The sequence below is a fragment of the Bufo bufo genome, chromosome 4, assembly GCF_905171765.1.
Source record: "Bufo bufo chromosome 4, aBufBuf1.1, whole genome shotgun sequence".
In the NCBI taxonomy this organism is placed as follows: Eukaryota; Metazoa; Chordata; class Amphibia; order Anura; family Bufonidae; genus Bufo; species Bufo bufo.
In genome coordinates, this window is record NC_053392.1 from 534,635,674 (window position 1) to 534,658,556 (window position 22,883).

Below are 22,883 nucleotides of genomic sequence, written 5' to 3' on the forward strand. Positions count from 1 at the left end.
TTTAGCGTCCCGGCAGCCATGGTAACCACTCTGAAAAAGCTAAATGTCGGCTCCGGCAATGCGCCGAAACGACGTTTAGCTTAAGGCCGGATCCGGATCAATGCCTTCCAATGGGCATTAATTCCGGATCCGGCCTTGCGGCAAGTGTTCCGGATTTTTGGCCGGAGCAAAAAGCGCAGCATGCTGCGGTATTTTCTCCGGCCAACAAACGTTCCGTACCGGAACTGAAGACATCCTGATGCATCCTGAACGGATTACTCTCCATTCAGAATGCATTAGGATAATCCTGATCAGGATTCTTCCGGCATAGAGCCCCGACGACGGAACTCTATGCCGGAAGACAATAACGCAGGTGTGAAAGAGCCCTTAGTAAAGAAAAACGAGTGGCCATCAGTCAGTCAGCCGAAAAATTGGGTTCTTTGAAAACGTTGAAAGTAAGGGCTATTTGACCATGAAGGAGAGTGATGGGGTGCTGCGCCAGGTGACCTGGCCTCCACAGTCACCGGATCTGAACCCAATCGAGATGGTTTGGGGTGAGCTGGACCGCAGAGTGAAGGCAAAAGGGCCAACAAGTGCTAAGCATCTCTGGGAACTCCTTCAAGACTGTTGGAAGACCATTTCAGGGGACTACCTCTTGAAGCTCATCAAGAGAATGCCAAGAGTGTGCAAAGCAGTAATCAAAGCAAAAGGTGGCTACTTTGAAGAACCTAGAATATGACATATTTTCAGTTGTTTCACACTTGTTTGTTATGTATATAATTCCACATGTGTTAATTCATAGTTTTGATGCCTTCATAGTCATGAAAATAAAGAAAACTCTTTGAATGAGAAGGTGTGTCCAAACTTTTGGTCTGTACTGTATATATTCCATATTACGTATACAGGGGCATTCACTGCATTTCACTATCTGTGTACATAGACCGTTACCTATTTGGGGATAATGCGCTGTATGCACTTCCACACTGAGTTATTTTATGATCCTCCCATATCCTTTTCTCTGGAGCTTTCCTGAGCCTCCCAGGGTGTCTAATATTCAGGGTGCATGTGCTCTGATTCCCACCCATATTACTGCAATTGGTCCTACCAGCGCTTTCCAAATCCCAAAGGAGGAGCTACCCTGTTAAGTAGAGGGAGCTCCTGGAGGCCATTACGACCATTCTGGTGCCCGATGCTCTGCTAGCCACTCGTCCTCTGTGGTGGCTGGCGCTATTGTACTTTGTTGTATCGCTCCTCATATGCTCCTGATGATGTGCCAAGAATGGCACAGAAACGCGGGGAGCGGAAAAAATAAGGGGAGAAGCCTTTTCTGTGAAAGGGGCTAGTGCCTGCCTTTGTTCCCTCTCTGCTGCCTGCGTGCCTGAGTTCTGAATAATGCATAACCCAGAGGCTTCATGAAGAGGCAGACCTGGGTTATCTGCCATGTCCGTATTGGTCTTCCTCTGCATTCTATAGCACAGGGCATATAGATTTTACAATAGAGATTTGTTTTCTTTTAAACGCCCCATCAGGCAGCGAACACTTCAGCTTTCTGGACATAAACGACACTATCATTTGGAACTTCTTTCCAACCACAGATTTCCGTGGCAGATATCCAGCATGTCAGGTTATGCCTGGATTCCGATGTATACACTTTCTGCAACATGTGCATGGTAATTTTTTTTTTAAATCCAATCAACTTAACTGCTACTGCGCAACATTGCGCTACTGCGTACCATACCTTTAATGGATCCCATTGATCCATGGATCTGTGCGTCATGCTGCATTATTTAGGTTGTTAAAGAGCATCAGAAACCTGTCAGAAAACTTATCAAAAGTTAAAATAAACCCTGGATTTGAGAACAAGCATAACTTGCATTCATTGAAATGGAGCCTATCACTCTTCACAATTCCTTTATTAACCATGCATGGCCTTTTTTCCTAGCCCCTATATAGGACAAGGATGGCAATGACACCAAAGAGCGACTGCTCTGCTGTATTGAGCTGATTAGTGGACCCTCATTACCTAATTCCTACCATAACTACTATGAAAATGGCCCCTCAGTAAACAGAACAAGCATGACAATAGTATTTAATAGCTTACTTCTTGGCTGGATTACTAGTACTAGAGGTTAAAGTGGTTGTCTCACTTCAGTAAGTGGCATTTATCATGTAGATAAAGTTAATACAAGACACTTACTAATGTATTGTGATTGTCCATATTGCTTCCTTTGCTGGCTGGATAAAAAAAATTATCACATTATACACTGCTCATTTCAATGGTTACGACCACCCTGTGATCCATCAGCTGTGGTCGTGCTGGCACACTAAAGGACCGTGGGAGCGTTCATTGGTCAGTGCTTTTTCCTATTGTGTGCAAGCACGACCACCGCTGCTGGATTTCAGGGTGGTCATAACCATGGAAACGAGCAGTGTATAATCTGATGGAAAAATGAATCCAGCCAGCAAAAGAGGCAATATGGACAATCACAATGGATTAATAAGTGCCTTGTATTAACTTGCTTTACATGATAAATGCCACTTGCCGAAGTAAGACAACCCCTTTTAGGTCATAAGCCTGCAGCAAGTCCCCATGACAGCACTTTCTTCTGCCCTTTGGCAATTTCAGGCACATTGCTAGATGTCCAAAGATACACATACCTGTCCACACCATGACTGCCAATATAGAGATATAAGGGTGCCGTCACATGTGGCGGAAAAGACGCACTGGAATCCACATGTACATACTTTTAGGGTCATGCTGATTTTGGTGCTCAGTTGATTCCAATTGTAATGCAAATCTCATTGTGACTTATGATTTTCCATTGAAATCTATATAGAAATCGGACCTCACGAGATCTGCAGCATATCATGTTTTCCACAGCAAAACACAGACGCACAGATTTTTAGAATAGACAAATGAAAACTCCATAGTAATACACGGAGAACGACTTATGATGCAGATTTGTCCGCACGCGAGAAGTCACCTTAACTGCAACAACTTAACCTAACTAAGGCAGACGTCAGACTTTCTGCATGTGGTCTATAAGTTACAGATTTAGAAAGTGTGATGATGATTATTGTATGTAGCAGGGTACATGACCATATAACCAGAAATGATGATGATGTGCCTTTCATGTTGTCTCTAGGGCGCAATAACCGCAGATGATGAACAAGCATGGATGGCAAATTATAAATACGTAGGCGCCACTACCAATATACATCCGTTTTTATCCACAATGATCAACTATGCGCAACCAGTAAAATTTCAAGGTTTCAAACTGGCAGAAGGTAACACCCAGTCATATCTTACAAATATTTACATGCAGCGGCGCCCAGGACATTGGGCGCCGTAGGTCAGTAGAGCATTGTTTTAACCATATAATTGGAAAGCCCCTTTGTTTTTCATGAATAAAAAGGCAAAAGAAAATAAGATAAGAAAAGAGATCAAAATAAGGCGCTTATCAATGATAAAATACTTGCTTTATTAGTACTTCCGTATTCTGTAAAATACATCGGCTCAAGGACACAACATGCAAACAGGTTTCACTCCAGTTGCCCTTCTACGGGCACAGATCTGGAGAAGTGTCCAAAAAATGTCTGCCTCACTGAGCACAGTGGCCTCCATAATTCTTAAATGGAAGACGTTTGGAACGACCAGGACTCTTCCTAGAGCTGGTCACCCCACCAAACTAAGTAATCGGGGGAGAAGGGCCTTGGTAAGATAGGTGACCACTGGCTGAGGTCCAGGGATCCTGTGTGCAGATAGGAGAACTTCCAGAAGGTCAACTATCACTGCAGCACTCCACTGGACTTTATGGCAGAGTGTCCAGAAAGAAGCCTCTCCTCAGTAAAAGACACATGAAAGCCCACCTGGAGTTTGCCAAAAAGCACATAAAGGACTCTTGGCCTGTGAGAAACAAGACTCTCTGCTCTGATGTAACCAAAATTGAACTTTTTTTATTTAATTTTAAGTGTCATGTCTGGAGAAAACCAGGTTCTGATCATCACCTGCCTAATACCATCCCTACAGTGAAGCATGGTGGTGGTACCATCATGCTGTGCGGGTGTATTTAAGCAGCTGGGACAGTGAGACAGATCAGGGTTGAGGGAAAGCTCAAAGAATCAAAGTACAGAGATATTCTTAATAAAAACTTGATCCTGGACCTCAGACTGGGCCAAAGGTTCACCTTCCAAGAAAACAATAACCCTACGGACAAAGTCTTAGGGGCCAACTTGTACATCCTCAGGGGAGGCCATAAATATCTGATTGGTGGGGGTTAGGCTACTTTCACATTTGCGTTTGGTGCGGATCCGTCACGGATCTGCGCAAACGCATCTGTTCAGATAATACAACCACATGCATCCATTCAGAATGGATCAGTTTGTATTATCTTTAACATAGACAAGACGGATCCGTCTTGAACACTATCGAAAGTCAATGGGGGACGGATCAGTATTCTATTGTGCCAGATTGTGTCAGTTGGCTCAGTTTCGTCAGACAGACACCAAAGCGCTGCAAGCAGCGTTTTGGTGTCCGCCTCCAGAGCGGAATGCAGGCGCAACGGAGGCAAACTGATGCATTCTGAGCGGATCCTTTTCCATTCAGAATGCATTAAGTGCAAAACTGATCTGTTTTGGGCCGTTTGTGAGATCCCTGAACAAACGGAAACCAAAACGCTGGTGTGAAAGTAGCCTTAGACTCCCAGCACCGAGGAGACGGCTGTCCGATGAGCCTTGCTTCCTCTTCAAGATCACACTGCGTGTCGTTCCTCTTGCAGCGGCAGTGCAGTGTAATTACAAGTGCTCGTCCCATTCAAGTTAATGGAACAAGTACTTTTTATTGCACCGTGCCACCGAGACAACACACAGCTAATTAACGGAAGTGCCAGGAGTCAGACCCCCACCGATCAGATATTGATGACCTATCCTGAGGATAGGTCATCAATATGTACTGGCTGTACAATCCCTTTAACTTAACTGAACTCAATACAACATAAAAAACACAGACCACCATATACATTTTTATGAATGCATTTAGTCATTCATCCACTAGAGGGAGCTCTGTTACAGTGAAACAACAGGAGAACTGGCCCTTACAGAATACAATTACAAGCAAAATAGAAATAATGCCATTGTATGTTGTTATCGTCATTACACTGTTATGTATGAACACTGATCTAGAACATTATAGCCTGTAAGAAAAAGGCAGCCCACACACAGAATAACTAAATACATAATCTTTATTGTGTCACATGGAATGGCAGTAACAAGTAGAAATATATTATATATACTCTCCACAGTGCAAGAAAAAGGCCCAATTTAAAGTGCATAAAGAACAATAACTCAGTCCAATTAATGTTTGCAAAGGAAATATCCACGTGTAAACTCAAGATAATCCATTACCCATGATGTGTCCTGTATTTGTTCCCCCCTGGATGAAGGCACACTGATGCCACATTTTTCCAGAATTTTTTTAAATCATGTTTTTAATCATGTGATACAATAAAGATTATGTATTTAGTTATTTTGTGTGGCCATGGGACTGTCATAGAAGTCATGATTTATATGGAATATATTGCTATCTTTATGTAGCGTTCATACTGATTTTGAGCAGTTGGGGGCAGTGTACATTACATCTCAACACTGGCAGCAATGGATGGTATCGTATATGTAAGCATAGTGTAAATACTACCAAGATATCATTATATAGGAATCCATTTTGAGATGCCCCCCCCCAAAAAACTGAAATAAAAAATGTTCTTCCAGAGAGGTGGTCTTCTCAACGAAGTATGGTGGAACCGGAAATCTGTTCTGGTCTGGATAGAGGATTGATATATTCAGACTGGTGGTCGTTTACTGTGTTTTATATCACTTTATATTATTAATCAAAGGTTACACTGTGGGCAGCAGCAGTCCTGAGGATGAGGAACATGTGGAGGACAATGGCTCATGAATCTCTATTCAGAAGACCTTCTCATCATACACAATAACATAGCCCACCTCTGGGTTAGGATGGTTACATTTACTGACTGATCTGCATTGTATAAGGAGATTTAACATATCACGCTCAGGGTTTTACCCTTAAATGTCATTGTTGTGGAAATTGCAACCTTTGTGTCACTATATTCTTCTCTTTCTGTGATCCGCCTGTGTTTTTAATGTCAGGTAACATCTGCATTAGAACGTATGATGTGTTATATTCTACGGTCGCTCTGGTTACAGATAAAATAATAATACAATGAAATGTTTTTTTCTTCTGTTTTTTTTCCCCTCCCTTTTAGAACGGAACATTCATTTCAACATGTCGTCCTTCAATGAATCGGTGGGGTTGGGTTATTTGAAGACACACGCTATCGAGTTGGTAAAGTATCCTTACAGATTCTTTGTAAAAACCTGGGTAACAGAGACATAAGGTTTGTGCTAATTAAAGGGGTTCTTATGGTTTCTAGACATTGATGACCTGTCCTCAGGATAGGTCATCAATGGGAGTCTGACACTTGGCAGCCCCACCGTCATCAGTTTTCAGCAGCAGAAAGTACACCGTGAACAGAGCCGGAAGCAGTAGACTCAAGACACTGTGTAGTGGCCATGTGGGGTACTGCAGCTTAGCTCCCATTCAGGTAGAAAACGCATGAATTTCTCGGCATCCTTTACAAGCCAAAAAAAGCCCCATGAAAAAGTAGCACCCTGAATAATAAACGTAAAAACTGCATTCGTAGTCCTTAGTATTCATAAACCATACAGCTCGGGATATTAAATAAGCATGTTTTACAGGCTAAGGCAGCGCTAAAGCCCACCCATTAGTGATGGTAAAGTCACCAGGCTCACTGCTAGGCAGAAGCCTCTGCCTAGTTCATCCTATGGAGAGCCCGGTACGTCACTGGATATCCAGAAAAAGTCCTTATCCTGCGCGATTCAGCACAGGGCAAAGGAGAGCATCGGAGCATGAACTGCTCTGATGCTCATGTCAGGGGGGCTGCCTGGGTGAAAATGTAGGGATGTCCGGGTTCAGCTCTGAACTTGGACAATCCCCTTAATGCACAAATGATAGGTCCATGTAAACCACAATGCAATATAGAGTAGGCAATAGATTAGCTCCGCTAGTGAGCCTGGAGATGACAAACAAGCCTTGTGTCCTAGAAAAGTAATCACATTGAAATATACCACTTGCATTAGTTCTCTGCGGCCTTGGAAATGCTGCGGTAATGACTCCTGCCGTTCCAGACATATTCAGGCTTTTCCAAGGACAGAGGTGTACAGAGAAGAGAGTGGGTGCATATCACTAACATAATGAGCCTACATTTTTGGTGTATGTTCACTACATTATACTCATACATAATGCAGGGATGTCTCTTCATTCCTTCCCTTAAGTATAGTGGACCTGAAAGAGATGAACGGCATGGAGCCTCGTAGTCCAGCATTCCTCATCATAACGTAAATTAAACCTAGTAGAACTTGTGACCTGATGACCTTGTATGGTTGTGCTATAGCAGCTACAACAAGGATAAGAGCTTGTAGGTAATAGTCAGTTGCCACTCGGATAGTGTGCAGGTCATCCCTGCTGAGTAATTGATTATAGGACAAGAATTGGAACAGAAGGGAGCCAGAAGACAGGTCCAGTGAAGGAATAGGTCTTTAATGACACTTTCAACATAAGATTGATGTCTTCATAGATCGATCTGGTGGAGACGCCCATTTTGGCTTTGAAACAGGTCAGTTTCCCAAGTCCTCTTCATTGAACCTCTGACTGTCAGTACTGCTCCCTACTATTCCAATTTCTGTACTTTAAGAACCTCCTTGGGCCACGTCTGTAGTCATGCCCTCCGTTTTAGAGTACATATATTTGGGTGGCAGCCTTGGATGAACAGCAGCGCTGACCTCCATGTCTTGGACCATTATATTTCCTTTTATTTATTTCTTTTACTCTCAGAATGCTTTTTTGAGAGGCATTTGGATCCCCCAATTGGTAATATATTTACTGTCAAAATGATGCTCCAGTCTCACCGTTTCCAGCCGGGGTATGGGATAGTTCTCAGTGCTGTATCTGGAATGTGATGTTTCAAATGGCAGTAGGTCAGCTAGATGATGTAGCCATATGACGTCACGTCCCTACAGATGCTCCATCCCTGAGACCTAGTCCATAAGCAAGCAAGTTATGTATTTTACAATATTTTAATTGAACACACTTTTATGGTTTGGTCGGGCCCAAAACATACTATCTAAAGTCCTGGTAATGGGATTGTCCAGTTTAGAAAAGCCATTTTCCTATTCCCCAAAAGATTTATTGATTGATTTTACGCACATATATATCGCTGACATGTTCCACAGAGCTTTACAGACATTATCATCACTCACTGTCTCCAATGGAGCTCACAATGTAAGTGTCTTTGGAAACCCACACAAGCATGGGGAGAGCATACTCCATGTTGATGTTGTCCTTGGTTGGATTTGAACCTGGACCCCAGCGCTACAATGCACCAATGCTAATCACTGAGCCGCCATGCTAGATAATTCAAGGTCCTCACCTCTTTACCATATTGGAGATCAGTTACAAAGAGCATCTCTTGCTCTGGAGGCCCAGTCCTCTCCTGCATTGTGGAGACAACCCATTGACTTGAATGGACACTGTATAATTCTAAATGTCCCCTGTGGGAGCACTAATCAATATACTAAAGTGGGAATTTATTATGCGACTTGCTCCAGTTTTTTGGCATGAAAAAAGTCACAAATATTGGTGCATGTCAGTTTTGCACAAAAATGTTCGACTTCAATTTTAAAGCCCGACTGATTTAATATAAAATATATGCCAGAATGTGGTTTAAATGATAGCACAAATCTAAGAAGATCATAGCTGGATTTGCTTTTCTGGCTCACAGACTACCAGAGAATGCGCCAGATTTATTAATATTCACAGGCCTCCTAATAAATGTGGCACATCTTGGTCAGTGTTTGATCAGTGATTTTCATCAGTGATTGTGAGCCAAAACCAAGTGCAAGTCAAAAACACCGGACAGATGCAACTATTATACCTTACCTCTCTGTAGGTTTCACTCCTGATTTTGGCTCACAATCACCAGGGGTAATTATTGATCAAACACTGACTGTGTGAACGTGGTCTTCAGTGTTTGGTCAGTGATTTGCATCACTGATTGTGAGCCAAAACCAGAAGCCGAACCTGAGCAGAGATATAATGGAAAGATCTGCACCTGTTCTGTGTTTTTGACCCGCTCCTGGTTTTGGCTCACAGTCTCTGGCTCACAAAAATCACTGATCAAATACTGACCAAACACACTGTGTAAAAGCATATACAAGTCTAAATAAATTCCCTCCTTTGTTGCCAGGTTTCTCCACACATTTCTCCACTGAGGTCCCAGTAGGAGGACACTTTGTGCTCAGCTTCTTGTCAAGGGACCTTTTTAGCAAAGTCGGGATTGTTCAAAGCAGAGATCCCTTTAAAGAGGTTTCCCACATTAGAAAAAAAAAAATGGCTGCTTTCTTCCAAAAAGAACACCACATCTGTCCATAGGTTGTGTGTGGTATTGCAGCTCAGTCCCATTCATTTCAGTGGAGCAGAGCTGCAATACCAGACACGATCTGTGGACAGGTGTGGCACTGTTTCTGGAGAAAAGCAGCCATGTGTTTCTAATTCTGGACAACCCCTTCAAAATTCCCTGAAGCAGCAGAATATATTATTATTATTATTATTATTATTATTTTTATGTAACAGATATTTGATGTATTGTATATTTGAGAAAAAGCTTTTATATTAGAGGGTTATCTTTTTTGTGTGTTTGGTTTCCTTTTTGCTTTCCTTAACAATTTTCATAGCTATAACAAACGTCAGATGAGCCGAATCTACCCCAAGGGTGGGCGAGTGGATTCCAGTAATTATATGCCTCAAATTTTCTGGAACGCCGGCTGCCAGATGGTCTCTCTGAACTATCAGACCCCAGGTAGGATGTGACGCCCAGTCAAGCTGAAAACCAAGGAGGCCGTTGCTTTCTAACTTCCAAAACAGATGCTACAGAAACGCCTCTGGCCTTTTCTATTGGAAATGGAATACGCTCAAATGATATTAAGATGTTTACTGGCAACAAATGGAGTCAATGAGCAGTTCAGTTTATATATAGAGATGCCGTGTGCTCTGCATGTTAATTAGCAAATGTTCAAGTGATGTGGCATTAATGAGCCCTGGAATAATTTGTTTTGGTAAATGCTAAGAATTCTCATCTCGTTTCATGCTGAGATACAGACCTAGGAGAGGAATAGTCCAACGTGTGTATTATTATATGATGTCCTCCTATCACCTGGTACTTGGCTTCTAAAAGTAGGTGCTCACACCAAGGGGATGCTAATACATCTGTCTAGGATCTTATAAGAGCATTGGTAGATGGCAAAAGTAGATTAAAAATGGCAGCATTTTCCACCATTACACATGTGGACAGCCTTCCGTTAGAGAATGAAATGCAGTAGTCACTGAAATAACTTGAAAATGACAAAAGTAGTACTAAATAAGAATTTACTGAAAATCAGCTAATGAAAATCAGATATTGCTTTTGAATTGTGTTTCAAAAGGATAATTTATATAAAACAAACTAATGAAACTGGCCTGTACAAAAATGATGCTACCCATAACTTAATGTTTTGTTGCAAAACCTTTTCAAGCGATTTCTGTAACTCTCAATGAGCACCTGTCCTCAGGTATTTTGGCCCACTCTCCGGGAGCAAACTGCTCCAGCTCAGGTTTGAAGTGTGCCTTCTCCAGACTGATGTTTCATCTGCTTCCATAGATGTTCAATAGGATTTAGTAGCAGTAAAGAGAAAAAATATAGGAAGTTACTTCAAACCTAGACAGTAGGGTAATGGAAGGCAGCTCTATATATAGTGTTCTGAGAGACCCAGAACACTCTCTCAAATGGCAATATCAAGAGTACAGAAGCAAGGGGGGATGTCAGAGCGAAATTTTCACCATGAACCGTCACCCATCGCTGGAAAAGAATTGAAAAAAACGCAAAAGATTATAGAGAGTAAAGAAAAAGAGATGAAAAATAGTGAGAGCCACTCCGTTAGTAAATACCATTATTGTAAATGGGTGATAGTACACTTAAAAGGTAATAGTACAATTGAACAAGGGTTTATAGTGACTATGTTAATATGTTAAAACACCCGACAGCGCTAACAAGAGGATGTTAAAAATATTATTATAAAAAAAACGTTTGATAAAACTGAGATTCGATAAAAATTGGGAATTAATATAATAAGATAATGTACAGGTAATATAAAAGTAAATCATTCACTCATTTCACTGGGGGGGTGGTCATCAGGATAAGCACATGACACCTGAGACCTCAGAAACCCCCCTGGCCAGGATCGTATGTAGAATGGTAGTGACAGACGGCAGCACCACAAGAAGGCTTCAGGTCAATAACTTTATTCAGCAAAAAATGTATGGCTCAACGCGTTTCGGGGACATAAGTTCCCCTTCCTCAGGAGCAAATATAGAGTTTTGCTCCTGACGAAGGGGAACTTATGTCCCCGAAACGCGTTGAGCCATAAATTTTTTGCTGAATAAAGTGATTGACCTGAAGCCTTCCTGTGGTGCTGCCGTCTGTCACTACCATTCTACATACGATCCTGGCCGGGGGGGTTTCTGAGGGCTCAGGTGTCATGTGCTTATCCTGATGACCACCCCCCCCAGTGAAATGAGTAAATGATTTACTTTTATATTACCTGTATATTATCTTATTATAATAATTACCAATTTTTATCGAATCTTTTTTTAATAATAATATTTTTAACATCCTCTTGCTAGCGCTATCGGGTGTTTTAACATATTAACATAGTCACTATAAACCCTTGTTCAATTGTACTATCACCCATTTACAATAATTGTATTTAGTAATGGAGTGGCGCTTACTATTTTTCATCTCTTTTTCTTCACTCTCTATAATCTTTTGCGTTTTTTTCTATTCTTTTCCAGTGATGGGTGACGGTTCATGGTGAAAATTTCGCTCTGACATCACCCCTTGCTTCTGTACTCTTGATATTGCCAATAGGATTTAGATCAGGGTCATAGAATAGTCTGATGCTTTGCTCTTAGCCATTCTTGAAAGTTTTTAGTTGTGTGTTTTGGGTGATTATCCTGTTGGAAGATTCATGACCTGCGACTGAGACCAAGCTCTCTGACACTGGGCAGCACATTTTGCTTCAGAATGACTTGATAGTCTTCAGATTTCATTTTACCCTGCACAGACTGAAGACATCCTGTGCCAGATGCAGCAAAGTAGCCCCAAAACATAACCAAGCCTCCTGCATTTTTCACAGTAGGTAGTATGTTCTTTTCTTTGAGTGCTTTATTTCTGCATCTGTGAACATAGAGGTGAAGTGATTTGCCAAAAAGCTTCAATTTTGTCTAATGTGTCCAAGGGACATTCTCCCAAAAGCTTTGTATGAATTTTGGTAGATTATGGCAGATTCAAGTCTCGCTTTTATGTGATTTGCTTTCTACAGTGGTTTGCTCCTTGGTTGTCTTCCATTAAGTCCACTTTGGCTAAGACAGCGATGGATGGTGTGATCTGACACTGATGATATACCTTGACCTTGAAGTTCACCTCTAATCACTTTGGAAGTTGTTCTGGGCTCTTTGGTTACCATTCGTATTATCTGTCTCTTGAATTTGTTATCAATTTTCCTTTTGTGGCCACTACCAGGGAGGTTAGTTACAGTCCTGTAGACCTTAAACTTCTGAATAATATGTGCAAATGTAGTAACAGGAACATCAAGCTGTTAGGAGATGGTCTTATATCCTTTACCTTTAACATGTTTGTCTATAAATTTATTTCTAATCTTCTGAGACAACTCTCTTTTTGGTCCATGTTCAGTGTGGCACACACCATGATACCAAACAGCATAGTGACTACTTTTCACCATTTAAATAGGCTGATTACAGGTTTAAAGACACCTGAGCTGCTGATTACAGGACACACCTTAGTTTAACATGTCCCCATGGTCAAATTATTTTCAATCTTTTCTCAGGGTACCATCATTTTGACCAGTCTGATTCTCAACTGATTTTTGTAAATTTTTAATTCTTATTACTTTTCTCAGTTTCAAGTTATTTCAGTGACCATTGTGGGTTTTTCTTTCTTTAACGGAAGGTTACCAACAATTTTGTCCACGTGTGTATCTTGGAGGAGTTCACAATCATTGCAGAAACTAAATGGAAACAAAGTGCTACCATCCCATAATTATTCTTCAAACATAACTCCTTCAGAAACCTTCAATGAGGTCTAGATTTTACCCAGAAAGAAAACCAATCACATTTATACTATATCTCTTATGATATTTTCTAACCTTCACTTGTAAAATGAGACATCAAACCTGATCCAAATCTGATTGACAGTAGAGCAGTCTATAAAAGGGAGATGCCTTATCTGTAGCTTGTCTACATACATGGGAAATAAGGGGAATTTGAACACTCTTGTTTCAGACTAATGAGTTCAATGCGAGAAACACCCTGCAAGCGTGATTTCCAATTCTGACCTCCGCTCCTCTGACAGGATCGCACAGCATTATAATGATTTATAATGCTGTGTGTTCCTGCCCGATCTCAACTCTAATGAATTGTACTCACATAATGCTGTCTGTACAAATCAATACAAATTATATTTGAGGCCAGGCAGGAACACACTTCATTGTAAATGATTATAATGCCATGGGTCTTTGTCAAAGGAGCAGCATTCAGGATGGGAAATACCTTTGACACACAGAGCGTCTTTCTTGCACTGAGTAAGCTCTTCTGAAAATGTCCACTGATTGGGTAGTGGCAGTCAGTGTGCAGGGTCACATCTAGGTAAAACCTAGTTGGACCAATACTGCAGACTGCTGGCAATTCATTCATAAACTTCAAATAGGAATAATAGAGCAATGGCACAACATAGAGTAATATGAATAGATGGCTTGTTACTATATGGTGAATGAAAGTAGTTACTGAAGCAGATATGTCAGGAGAGGTGACACGTCCACTTAAAGGTGCTGATACATATAAAAGTCCAAACACAGCAGCAATGGCAGGACCAGACTACTATCTTATGTGGTGTCCCCTGACAGACTCCTCTGGCAGATTTTTCTCCTTTCCTAATGGAAAACACATGCATGCTGCTCCACTCAGAATGTGTCTGTGTATTAGGGAGTCAGGACTTACTGACAGTGTATGGCCAGCTTTAGTCTACAAAGATGTTTGTGTGCAAACCATTAGAAGACTAAGGCATATTTCTACAAAATACAAGGAACAATTGAGCGTCCATATTACACCCACTATTCTGAACTCTCCAATGGGTCTACTGAACCTGACTCACATCACCTTAGAACCCTATGGTGATTTAAGTATATGAGTTAAAGGGACTTATACCGATAGACCCGCCATCTGTTTTCTCTATGGCCTTCGAAGACGCTATGGAATGCCCATGTAACCAGGCATCATTGTTCATAGACTTGTTATGCCACCCAGTGTCCGTCACATCTCATGTTGTGAACTTCTGAATCATTGTGACCAATCAACTGTAGGCCAACGCACCTGAGAAAATCCTTCAGCCCATATTTTGCAATTTAGTAGTTATGTGCGATGAGCTAGAAATATATTTTCTCTCGACAGATCTAGCAATGCAGCTGAACCAGGGGAAGTTTGAATACAATGGATCCTGTGGGTACGTTATTACAGCTTTGTAGATGAATCATTTGATGGATAAATAAGTTCATACAGGTTTTTTTTTATAGTAGGTTGATCCATTTCATTGGTTAATATTATTTCTGTTTCCATTTCAATTTTTTACATTTCTGAAAATGCCTTTGTATTTAATATTTCAAAATATTTCACTGCATTCTCTCAGGTACCTTCTAAAACCAGACTTCATGAGACGTCCAGACAGAACATTTGACCCATTCTCTGAGACTCCTGTGGATGGAGTGATTGCAGCCACCTGCTCTGTTCAGGTATATAGGAAGTCCACTGGTGTTGCAGTGATCCAGATTTATATGTTAAACCTTGGTTTATTTTATGATGAGGTTGACATACCTTCTACATAGGACAGGCATGGCCAACCTGAGGCTCTCCAGCTGTTGCAAAACTACAACTCCCAGCATGCTTAGACTGCCTACAGCTATCAGCCTGCAGCAGGGCATGGTGGGAGTTGTAGTTTTACAACAGCTGGAGAGCCTCAGGTTGGCCATGCCTGACATAGGACATACATGTGTGAAATAGGATCTTTGGGTCATAATCCTGGAACTTACATCAGAAAATGCAGATTCCGTGGCAGTTAACCCCACATCACATTGTTCAATGAAGCTGAGATATGGCCTGTTGCTTGGTGGGAGCCTCACACTTTAAAGTTTATTATTACTAATAAAGTAAAACTATTGCCATGTAGAACATAATACCTCCTTCCCTGTGGTACCTTCCATTCGGCGTTTCTTATTTTCTATCTTGCAAATTTATAGGCAAATTTGACAGTAAGGTGCCCAGAGGGGTGTTATTTTCTTTCAACGGTGCCCAGGAACGCCCTCATCCAGTGCCCAGGCCCGCCCTCCAGAAGAGCTCGAGCATGCCTCTCCTGGGCTGAGATTCCACACCCCGTCAGCGCGGGTGACCCAACCCCCCCACCCCTCGGTCACTAACGAGAGGTAACGCTGCCCACACTTGCCTTCAGCTTCACAGAGAAATATTGTGCAGGCGCAGTACCAAAGACTGCCTTCGCGCTTCATGTCCTGCTGAGGGCATCAGCTTAAAATGTTTCACTGGGTATGTGCCTGGGTGAGATTTCTCAGCGAAGGCAAGTGTGGGCGGCGTTACCTCACGTCAGTGATGTAGAGGCTTAGTGTGAAAACTTCAGGATTTTGGAATGTTTAAAAAAATATAAATAGTGACATGAAAAATTAGGAATAACATCAACAATTCTTTAAAATTATGGTTAACCGTATTAACATAAAAATTTGATGTAAACAACAGGTAATTTTCTCATGGAACATTCCCTTTAGGGCTCATGCACACGAACATAATGGCTCACTGCCCATGCTGAAGACCGCAAATAGTGGTCCGCAATGCACAGGCACCGGCCATGTGCACTCCGTGCTGCAGATGTGGACCCATTGACTTGAATAGGTCTGCAAGATAGGAGGCACGGACTCGAAAGCCCACAGAAGCACTTCATAGTGTCTCCGTGACTACCCGTCTGCGCCTCCGCTTCGCAAAAGATCGGACATGTTCTATCTTTGGCCTTATATTGCGGAGTGTGGACCTATTCAAGTCAATGTATCCGCATCCACAGCATGGAGTGCACATAGCCGGTGCCCATATATTGTGGTCCCCAATATGAGCACGGAGCCTTACGTTCGTGTGCATTAGACCTTAACCTCTCCACAAAGTCATGAACACACATAAAATGTAAACCTATTATAACAGCCATTTCTTATGTAGTTTATTGCAGCATTTGCTAAAAGCGAACCATTTACTCAGTGTAACAGCAGTTCTGTATATTACCACAGGTTATATCTGGGCAGTTCCTCTCAGACAAAAAAATGGGGACGTATGTTGAGGTTGATATGTATGGATTGCCAACGGACACTATAAGGAAGGAGTTCCGTACTCGCATGGTAATGAACAACGGTCTGAACCCGGTTTATAATGAGGAGGCTTTTGTATTTCGAAAGGTGAGAGTTGTTTCCGTTGACATATCTGCAGAAAGGAAATGCATGAGAATTGTTGTAAGTAATCTTCCTCTGGCTCCTAGGTTATCTTACCTGACCTCGCTGTGCTGAGGATAGCCGTGTATGATGACAACAATAAGCTGATAGGCCAGAGGATATTGCCATTGGATGGTCTCCAGGCAGGATATCGGCACATTTCACTTCGGAATGAAGGCAACAAACCCCTTTCCCTGCCAACCATTTTCTGCAACATTGTTCTGAAAACCTACGTCCCTGATGGATTTGGAGGTAATTAGAAAGACAAGGCCCTAATGCACATGCTAAGTGTGTCCATAGGATTCCATAGACTGTGCTATTCCTAAAAATGTATGGGTTCCTGATGGGTGACATATCCCACCATGTGTCTATACAGTGGGATACATTGCAGACCTTTGACAAAGGTATATTTTGGGAGCTTTTACTGGCATACATGTCAAATGTGAAGAGGTCCTAAGACTGGTCTCAGAAGTGACGAGTCTTTCATATCAACGTGCACTAAGAAAGTTCATGTTTGCTTTAATTATCCAGTAGAAAATTACTCAAAAAACTGTCTACTATGTATATAGCCTCATGCACCATGTCTGTCTGAATCTCCCAAAAATCCATTCATATGTGTCTGTGATACTCACAGCAGCTCTTTCAAAGGGCTCTTGCACACAAACGTATGTTTTTTTCCATGTCCGTTCCGTTTTTTTTGCAGCCCTTATGCGAAATCATTCACTTCAATGGGGCCATAAAAAACATATGTCAATATGTCCGCATGGCTGTTCTGCAAAAAAGTAGTGCATGTCCTGTTATTGTCCACAAATCACGGTCCGTGGCTCCATTAAAGTCAATGGGTCTGCAAAAAACCGAACACATACTGAATCCATACGGACATGTTTAGCAGAATCATGGAACGGATGCAGAAACAAAACGGGAACTCATATACGGAGCGACAGATCCATGAAAAAGGACCGCAAAACAACAACGGTTGTGTGCATGAGCGCAAAAACGTTAGCTGCGGTCTTATGGTTTTGTGGCCCTTTAACGCATGATTTACCTCCTCGACCTTAGGATCTTAAAAAGTCTGTCTTCTCCTTGTTTTTAGATATTGTTGATGCTTTATCAGATCCTAAGAAATTCCTGTCTATTACTGAGAAGAGGGCAGACCAGATGAGAGCAATGGGGATCGAAACAGTAAGTGTACATTGTATAGATGAGGGCACAGCTTCTCATAGGACTGAATATAAGTGGATGCATCCTGCTAAAATCAAACACCTAGATTCTGTTGTAAAGAAAAAGATGACCCAGACATGCCACAAAGGGAATCTGTCACCAGGTGTATAACTAAGGGCAACATAAACTAGCGACAAATCCCCATAGCAAGATGCATGGTGAGGGAGGCTACCACCAGTTTATTTATACCTGAGTGAGCCTGCATCATCCAATTAACTATCAATAGAAAAAAATGTGTATATAAAACAGGGCTTGACAAATTTCCTTGGAATCTAGGAGCCAGCTAAAAAAGTTAGGAGCCAGGCGGAGCCGCGTCATAAAGCCCCCAGTAGGTGCCTCCATAGTGCTCCCCCCCCCCCACTTTTCCATAGAGCCCCCCAATAATGCTGTATACCATGTTGCATATACCGCCGCTCCGTCCCCGGACCCTATTGACTATAATGGGGACGGGGGTGGAGCTCCGGCACAGCACGGCAGTTCGCGGTGAGAGGCCGCCGGACTAAAAAGTTGGACATGCAGTACTTTTAGTCCGGCGGCCTTTCACCATGCACTGCCGTGCTGCGCCAAAGCTCTGCCCCCATTATAGTCAATAGGGACGGAGCGGTGGTCCGGCGAAACAGCGGAAGGACGGATCCGACAGGGTGAACAGCCTGCCGGATCCGTCCTGCCGCAAGTGTGAAAGTAGCCTTAGTTCTATAGCTACTGAATGAGACAGAAGAAGGGATGCCTTTAACATATAGATCTCCTTGAGAAGCCAATTTGATCCTAAAGGGTTAATTCAACCTGTAATCTAAACTCTGTCCTGTCACTTTTATCTCTCTGCTCCTGTCCCTTAATCTGATCACTGCTGCAACAAAAGCATCAGCCGAGCGTGTAACCTGTTCTTTTAACTCAAAGAATCGAATGAGTCACTAACTAATCGGATCTTTAGATTCTTTTAACCTGAGACTCATTCAATTCTTTCTAGACTCCCTCCTGTACTTGTGTCAGTGACCTAGAGCTGCTAGTCATTGCCTGAGCTCTGATTGGTTGGTTGGTGGGCGGGGAGGGGAGGGGCTGGCAGAAGCAGCTTCCACTCTAGGATCAGATTACACTCCTCCCGAGCCCCTCCCCTCCCTGCTGCCAGCTTCTCGCTCTCTGTGTGCTGTGACTCACTGACTGAGGAGCTGTTTCACACGGTGCTGCCTCCGGACAGAACGGCAGCTCAGCACCCATCGCCCGGGCACCTTTGAAAACGGGCTGACAAATACCCAAGCGCCAGGACTAAATTTCTGGTCGCCATGGCGACCTGGCGCCTGGGGTTTGTCGAGCCCTGATATAAAAAAAGAGATGTGTGTTTATTCACCAAATAGCAGCAACGTTTCGGTCCTCTCAATGGAACCTTTCTCAAGCAGTGACAACAACATAATGGTGCTCTATACAGATATAAATACTTGCCCATATGATTATTCAATAAAAAAACAATTCAAAGCTAAAAGTGTAAAATACATACATAATCATATTTATTAAGTGAAATTCATGATCATAATCCACATAAACTTAATTAAATAATTGTTCCCAATTCATATATGACAAAAGTCAATGTAAAGTGCATAAAATATATTTACATAGTCAATACATCATAATGACTTTATTAAGAACATCTGTGAAGTGCCAGGTTCCAAAAGTTAAAAACAAACTTAATGAATGAGGGGAGAGGAGGATCACTACTAACCAGCATGGAGAGATTCGCTCATCATTGGCGTCTCCCATTGTAAAATGCGCATGTCAGAAGATTAGATGGGAACTACAAGATCCAATAGCGTATAGCTTAAGATATTGCCGTGTGGAGCGCATAATGAGACACATACACATGATGACACACTCGTGACCACAGTCATGTGACCAGCGGACGTCACATGACCGGAATGGGCTGGAACGCAAGGTGAAGCGCAAGCCAGCGCTTAACAACGCGATCTTCTTACAGAAGACTACGCAATCACACTGCAAACAGCAATACGAGCGCCTTGTCTACTAGATAATAGTACCTAATGGGGCCATTCTGTGTATATAGTAATGTGTTGGGTACATAGTGTCTTGATCACCTAATGTTAAATACATATGAAAGTCATTTATTAATATTGAAGAGTGGAGAGAGGGATGCATATGAAAAGATCCATGATCAAAAATTCTACAGGCTTTGTTGCGGCACCAACCACAATCATATACCATAGCATAACAGACACCAGTGTACAACACCCTGCGAAAAGGCACTGAACACAAACGTGTTTTATTTTTATTTTTTTGTAACGAGGGAAATCTGTTTTTTATACACAGAGCTCCAAATCCCATGCTTCTCTTCAGAAAGTAAATTAGAAAATGTTGACAGCATGCAGCCACCACTAGGGGGAGCTCACTGTATATGAATTTATACAGCCACCGTGGAACTTAATCTAAATGGTAAAAAAAACTCTATGCAGTGAGCTCTAATGGTCATTGCAGGCAAACGCTATTACCATGCAGGAAAAGGGCTTTAGTGTCAGACCCCCTTCCACCAACGGTCACCAGAGCGGGTTGTGTGATCTGCCTCTATGGTAGTTTTGCTACTATGTTCATAATGATTTTTACTTACTCTCAAGGCCGTCCCTGTTTTGCTTACGCCTTGCATTGAACATATTAGCCATAAGTTCCATGCACATTCGATGGGTTATTATGCATAGATTCTGTGATTGTTTTTACTTCAGAGTGATATTGCTGATGTGCCAAACGACAACACAAAGAACGACAAAAAAGGGAAAACCAATAATGCCAAAGCCAATGTGACTCCTCAAACAAGTTCAGAGCTAAGGCCGTCTGCTGCGTCCTCCTCCGGGATAGCAATCGAAGCTAAGAAAGGTATGGGTTCCTCTTGGTATTCTTCTTGTAGGTGCAAATCTTGCTGAGATTTTTAGAATCATTTTATTTTTCTAGGTATAGATCTCATTCCTCAAGTGAAAGTCGAAGATTTGAAACAGATGAAGGTAAGTTAACAGTTGACCCACATTGTTCCTGTTCACTCTTATTGACCTGCCGGGAAGTGAACAGATCTCAGCAGTTTGATGTATATGATGCGGATCACCAATCTCATATTCTGCAGCTCCTTGTGCTGCTGGGATATTTTACATAGAGAGAATTTGTCAACAAAAAAATTGCAAATTTGCTTCTCCGTTTTAGTCCATTGTCTGACTGTGGGAGAATTTGACAGTCAGTAGACAGTAACTATAGATAGACATGGACAATACAGTTTTGGCAAATGCTTCCCCCTCCTCAGTCTTGATCCTTAAAATCTTCACCAATAAACTGAGTATATTATCTTCGTCTGTGGAATTCCCCTTTAACACGTTTGAAGGGGTTGGCCCATCTCAGACATTGATGGCATACTGTATCACTAGGATATGCCATCAATGTCAAATAGGTGCGGGTCCCACCTCTATGACCCACTGTTATTTCCAGAACAGGAACCCCTGAAGTGAAGGAGAACATGTCGCATATGTGCAGCTCTCAGTTCACGGCTACGGAAGTTCCCGAAAATGAGCAAGCGCGCTTTGCTGTTTTCTAAACCCCCATAGCGGTGAATGGAGTGCACACTACCCATGCATGGCTACCTCTCCATTCACCGTTATGGGAATGCCAGTGCAGTCTCCTTCACTTCGGGGGACCTGTTCTGGAGATTGGAGCGGGTCCCAGAGGTGTTCACAGTGATATGTCATCAATGTCTGAGTGGGCCAACCCTTTTGAGTTTTGGGTACATAGGTAGAATTTACAAGTAGGAACAGTAACTCACCATATACTACATTTATGCCCCTAATTTTTGTTTACTCTGTTGTCTTCCTGTGATTGATATTATGATGCTTTCTATCATTTTAGGCATATGTCAAACAGCTAAAGAAGCAACAGAAAGAGATAAACTCTATGAAGAAGAAACATGACAAAGTAAGTGGCCTAAATGCGGTGAAGCGTTTTGTTGTTTCTACTTAGAGTAAGATAATAAAGGGATTGAAGGTAGATATATAGCTAGCTATGAGATGGATCCTGTAGAAAGAGAGATGATAGATAGACATAGATAAATAGATAGCTACAGACAGAAAGATAGGTATAAGATATATAGAAAGCTATAGAGGAAGCAGAGACTCCACAAACTAAAATGTGCAATTATTTATACTTTATTCACACCCACTTCTCTAACCCAGGGCCTGAACAAGGGCGTAAAAACACCCGAAATGTCTGATTGACTACCCTTTTTCTGTATAATTATGGCGGTGCAGATAAAATACCAATAGTTGCAAAATTGAATCTTTAGTGTGTAGTTGGTGCTTCCTGTTTTATAAATCAATACATAAAACATAGATAATATGTAGCTGTTACATAAGACAGACAGTGTTTTCTATGTCAGTCTTGATATCCCCTGTGCCGCTAGATGATGTGCTTAATTTATGACAAAGTGCATGTCTTCTCATAAATTAAGCACATTGTCTGGCAATCCATGTGCCTAGAATGAAATCTACGCCAACTCGTTGCTGGGGTATGAATCAGTCATCATTAATTACACCACGCTACTCCTCTATTTAGAAAGTGGAGAGAGCAACAGTAAAATGACATTTCTGCAAAAAAAATAATTTGAGCAAGTGGCATTTAAAAAGTCACGAAACCCAGGGGTTGCGGCTTTTTAACATCAGAATACTGGCGTATGGAATGATAAATCTCGGTGTTTTCCCCGTGTTTGCATGAGTTTCCTTTAATACTCTTCCTGTTGTCCCCTAGTGTGTGTATGTCTGAAACAAATTAAGGACCCTTTACACAGGCCGAGAATCCCGCAGATAATGGCTAACGAGCATTCATAAAAACACTCGTTAGCGATTATCTGGCGGTGTAAATGTACCGCCGATTACGCTCGTTCATCGGGTAATCGCATCATTCATGTGGTCACA

The 22,883-nt window shown here is 42.0% G+C and overlaps 1 protein-coding gene across 3 annotated transcripts in view; it reads left to right on the plus strand.

The window, feature by feature from the left end:
* PLCB4 (phospholipase C beta 4) overlaps positions 1 to 22,883 on the plus strand; it is a 378,077-nt gene that overhangs the window by 301,448 nt on the left and 53,746 nt on the right. For all 3 annotated transcript variants that reach the window (XM_040429870.1, XM_040429871.1, XM_040429869.1), the window contains 11 exons: positions 3,126 to 3,267; positions 6,261 to 6,345; positions 9,808 to 9,932; positions 14,633 to 14,684; positions 14,868 to 14,970; positions 16,519 to 16,683; positions 16,764 to 16,968; positions 17,810 to 17,898; positions 20,661 to 20,811; positions 20,887 to 20,936; positions 21,823 to 21,888. In XM_040429870.1, coding sequence (XP_040285804.1) covers positions 3,126 to 3,267; positions 6,261 to 6,345; positions 9,808 to 9,932; positions 14,633 to 14,684; positions 14,868 to 14,970; positions 16,519 to 16,683; positions 16,764 to 16,968; positions 17,810 to 17,898; positions 20,661 to 20,811; positions 20,887 to 20,936; positions 21,823 to 21,888 — 1,233 coding nt within the window. The remainder of the gene's footprint in view (positions 1 to 3,125; positions 3,268 to 6,260; positions 6,346 to 9,807; positions 9,933 to 14,632; positions 14,685 to 14,867; positions 14,971 to 16,518; positions 16,684 to 16,763; positions 16,969 to 17,809; positions 17,899 to 20,660; positions 20,812 to 20,886; positions 20,937 to 21,822; positions 21,889 to 22,883) is intronic.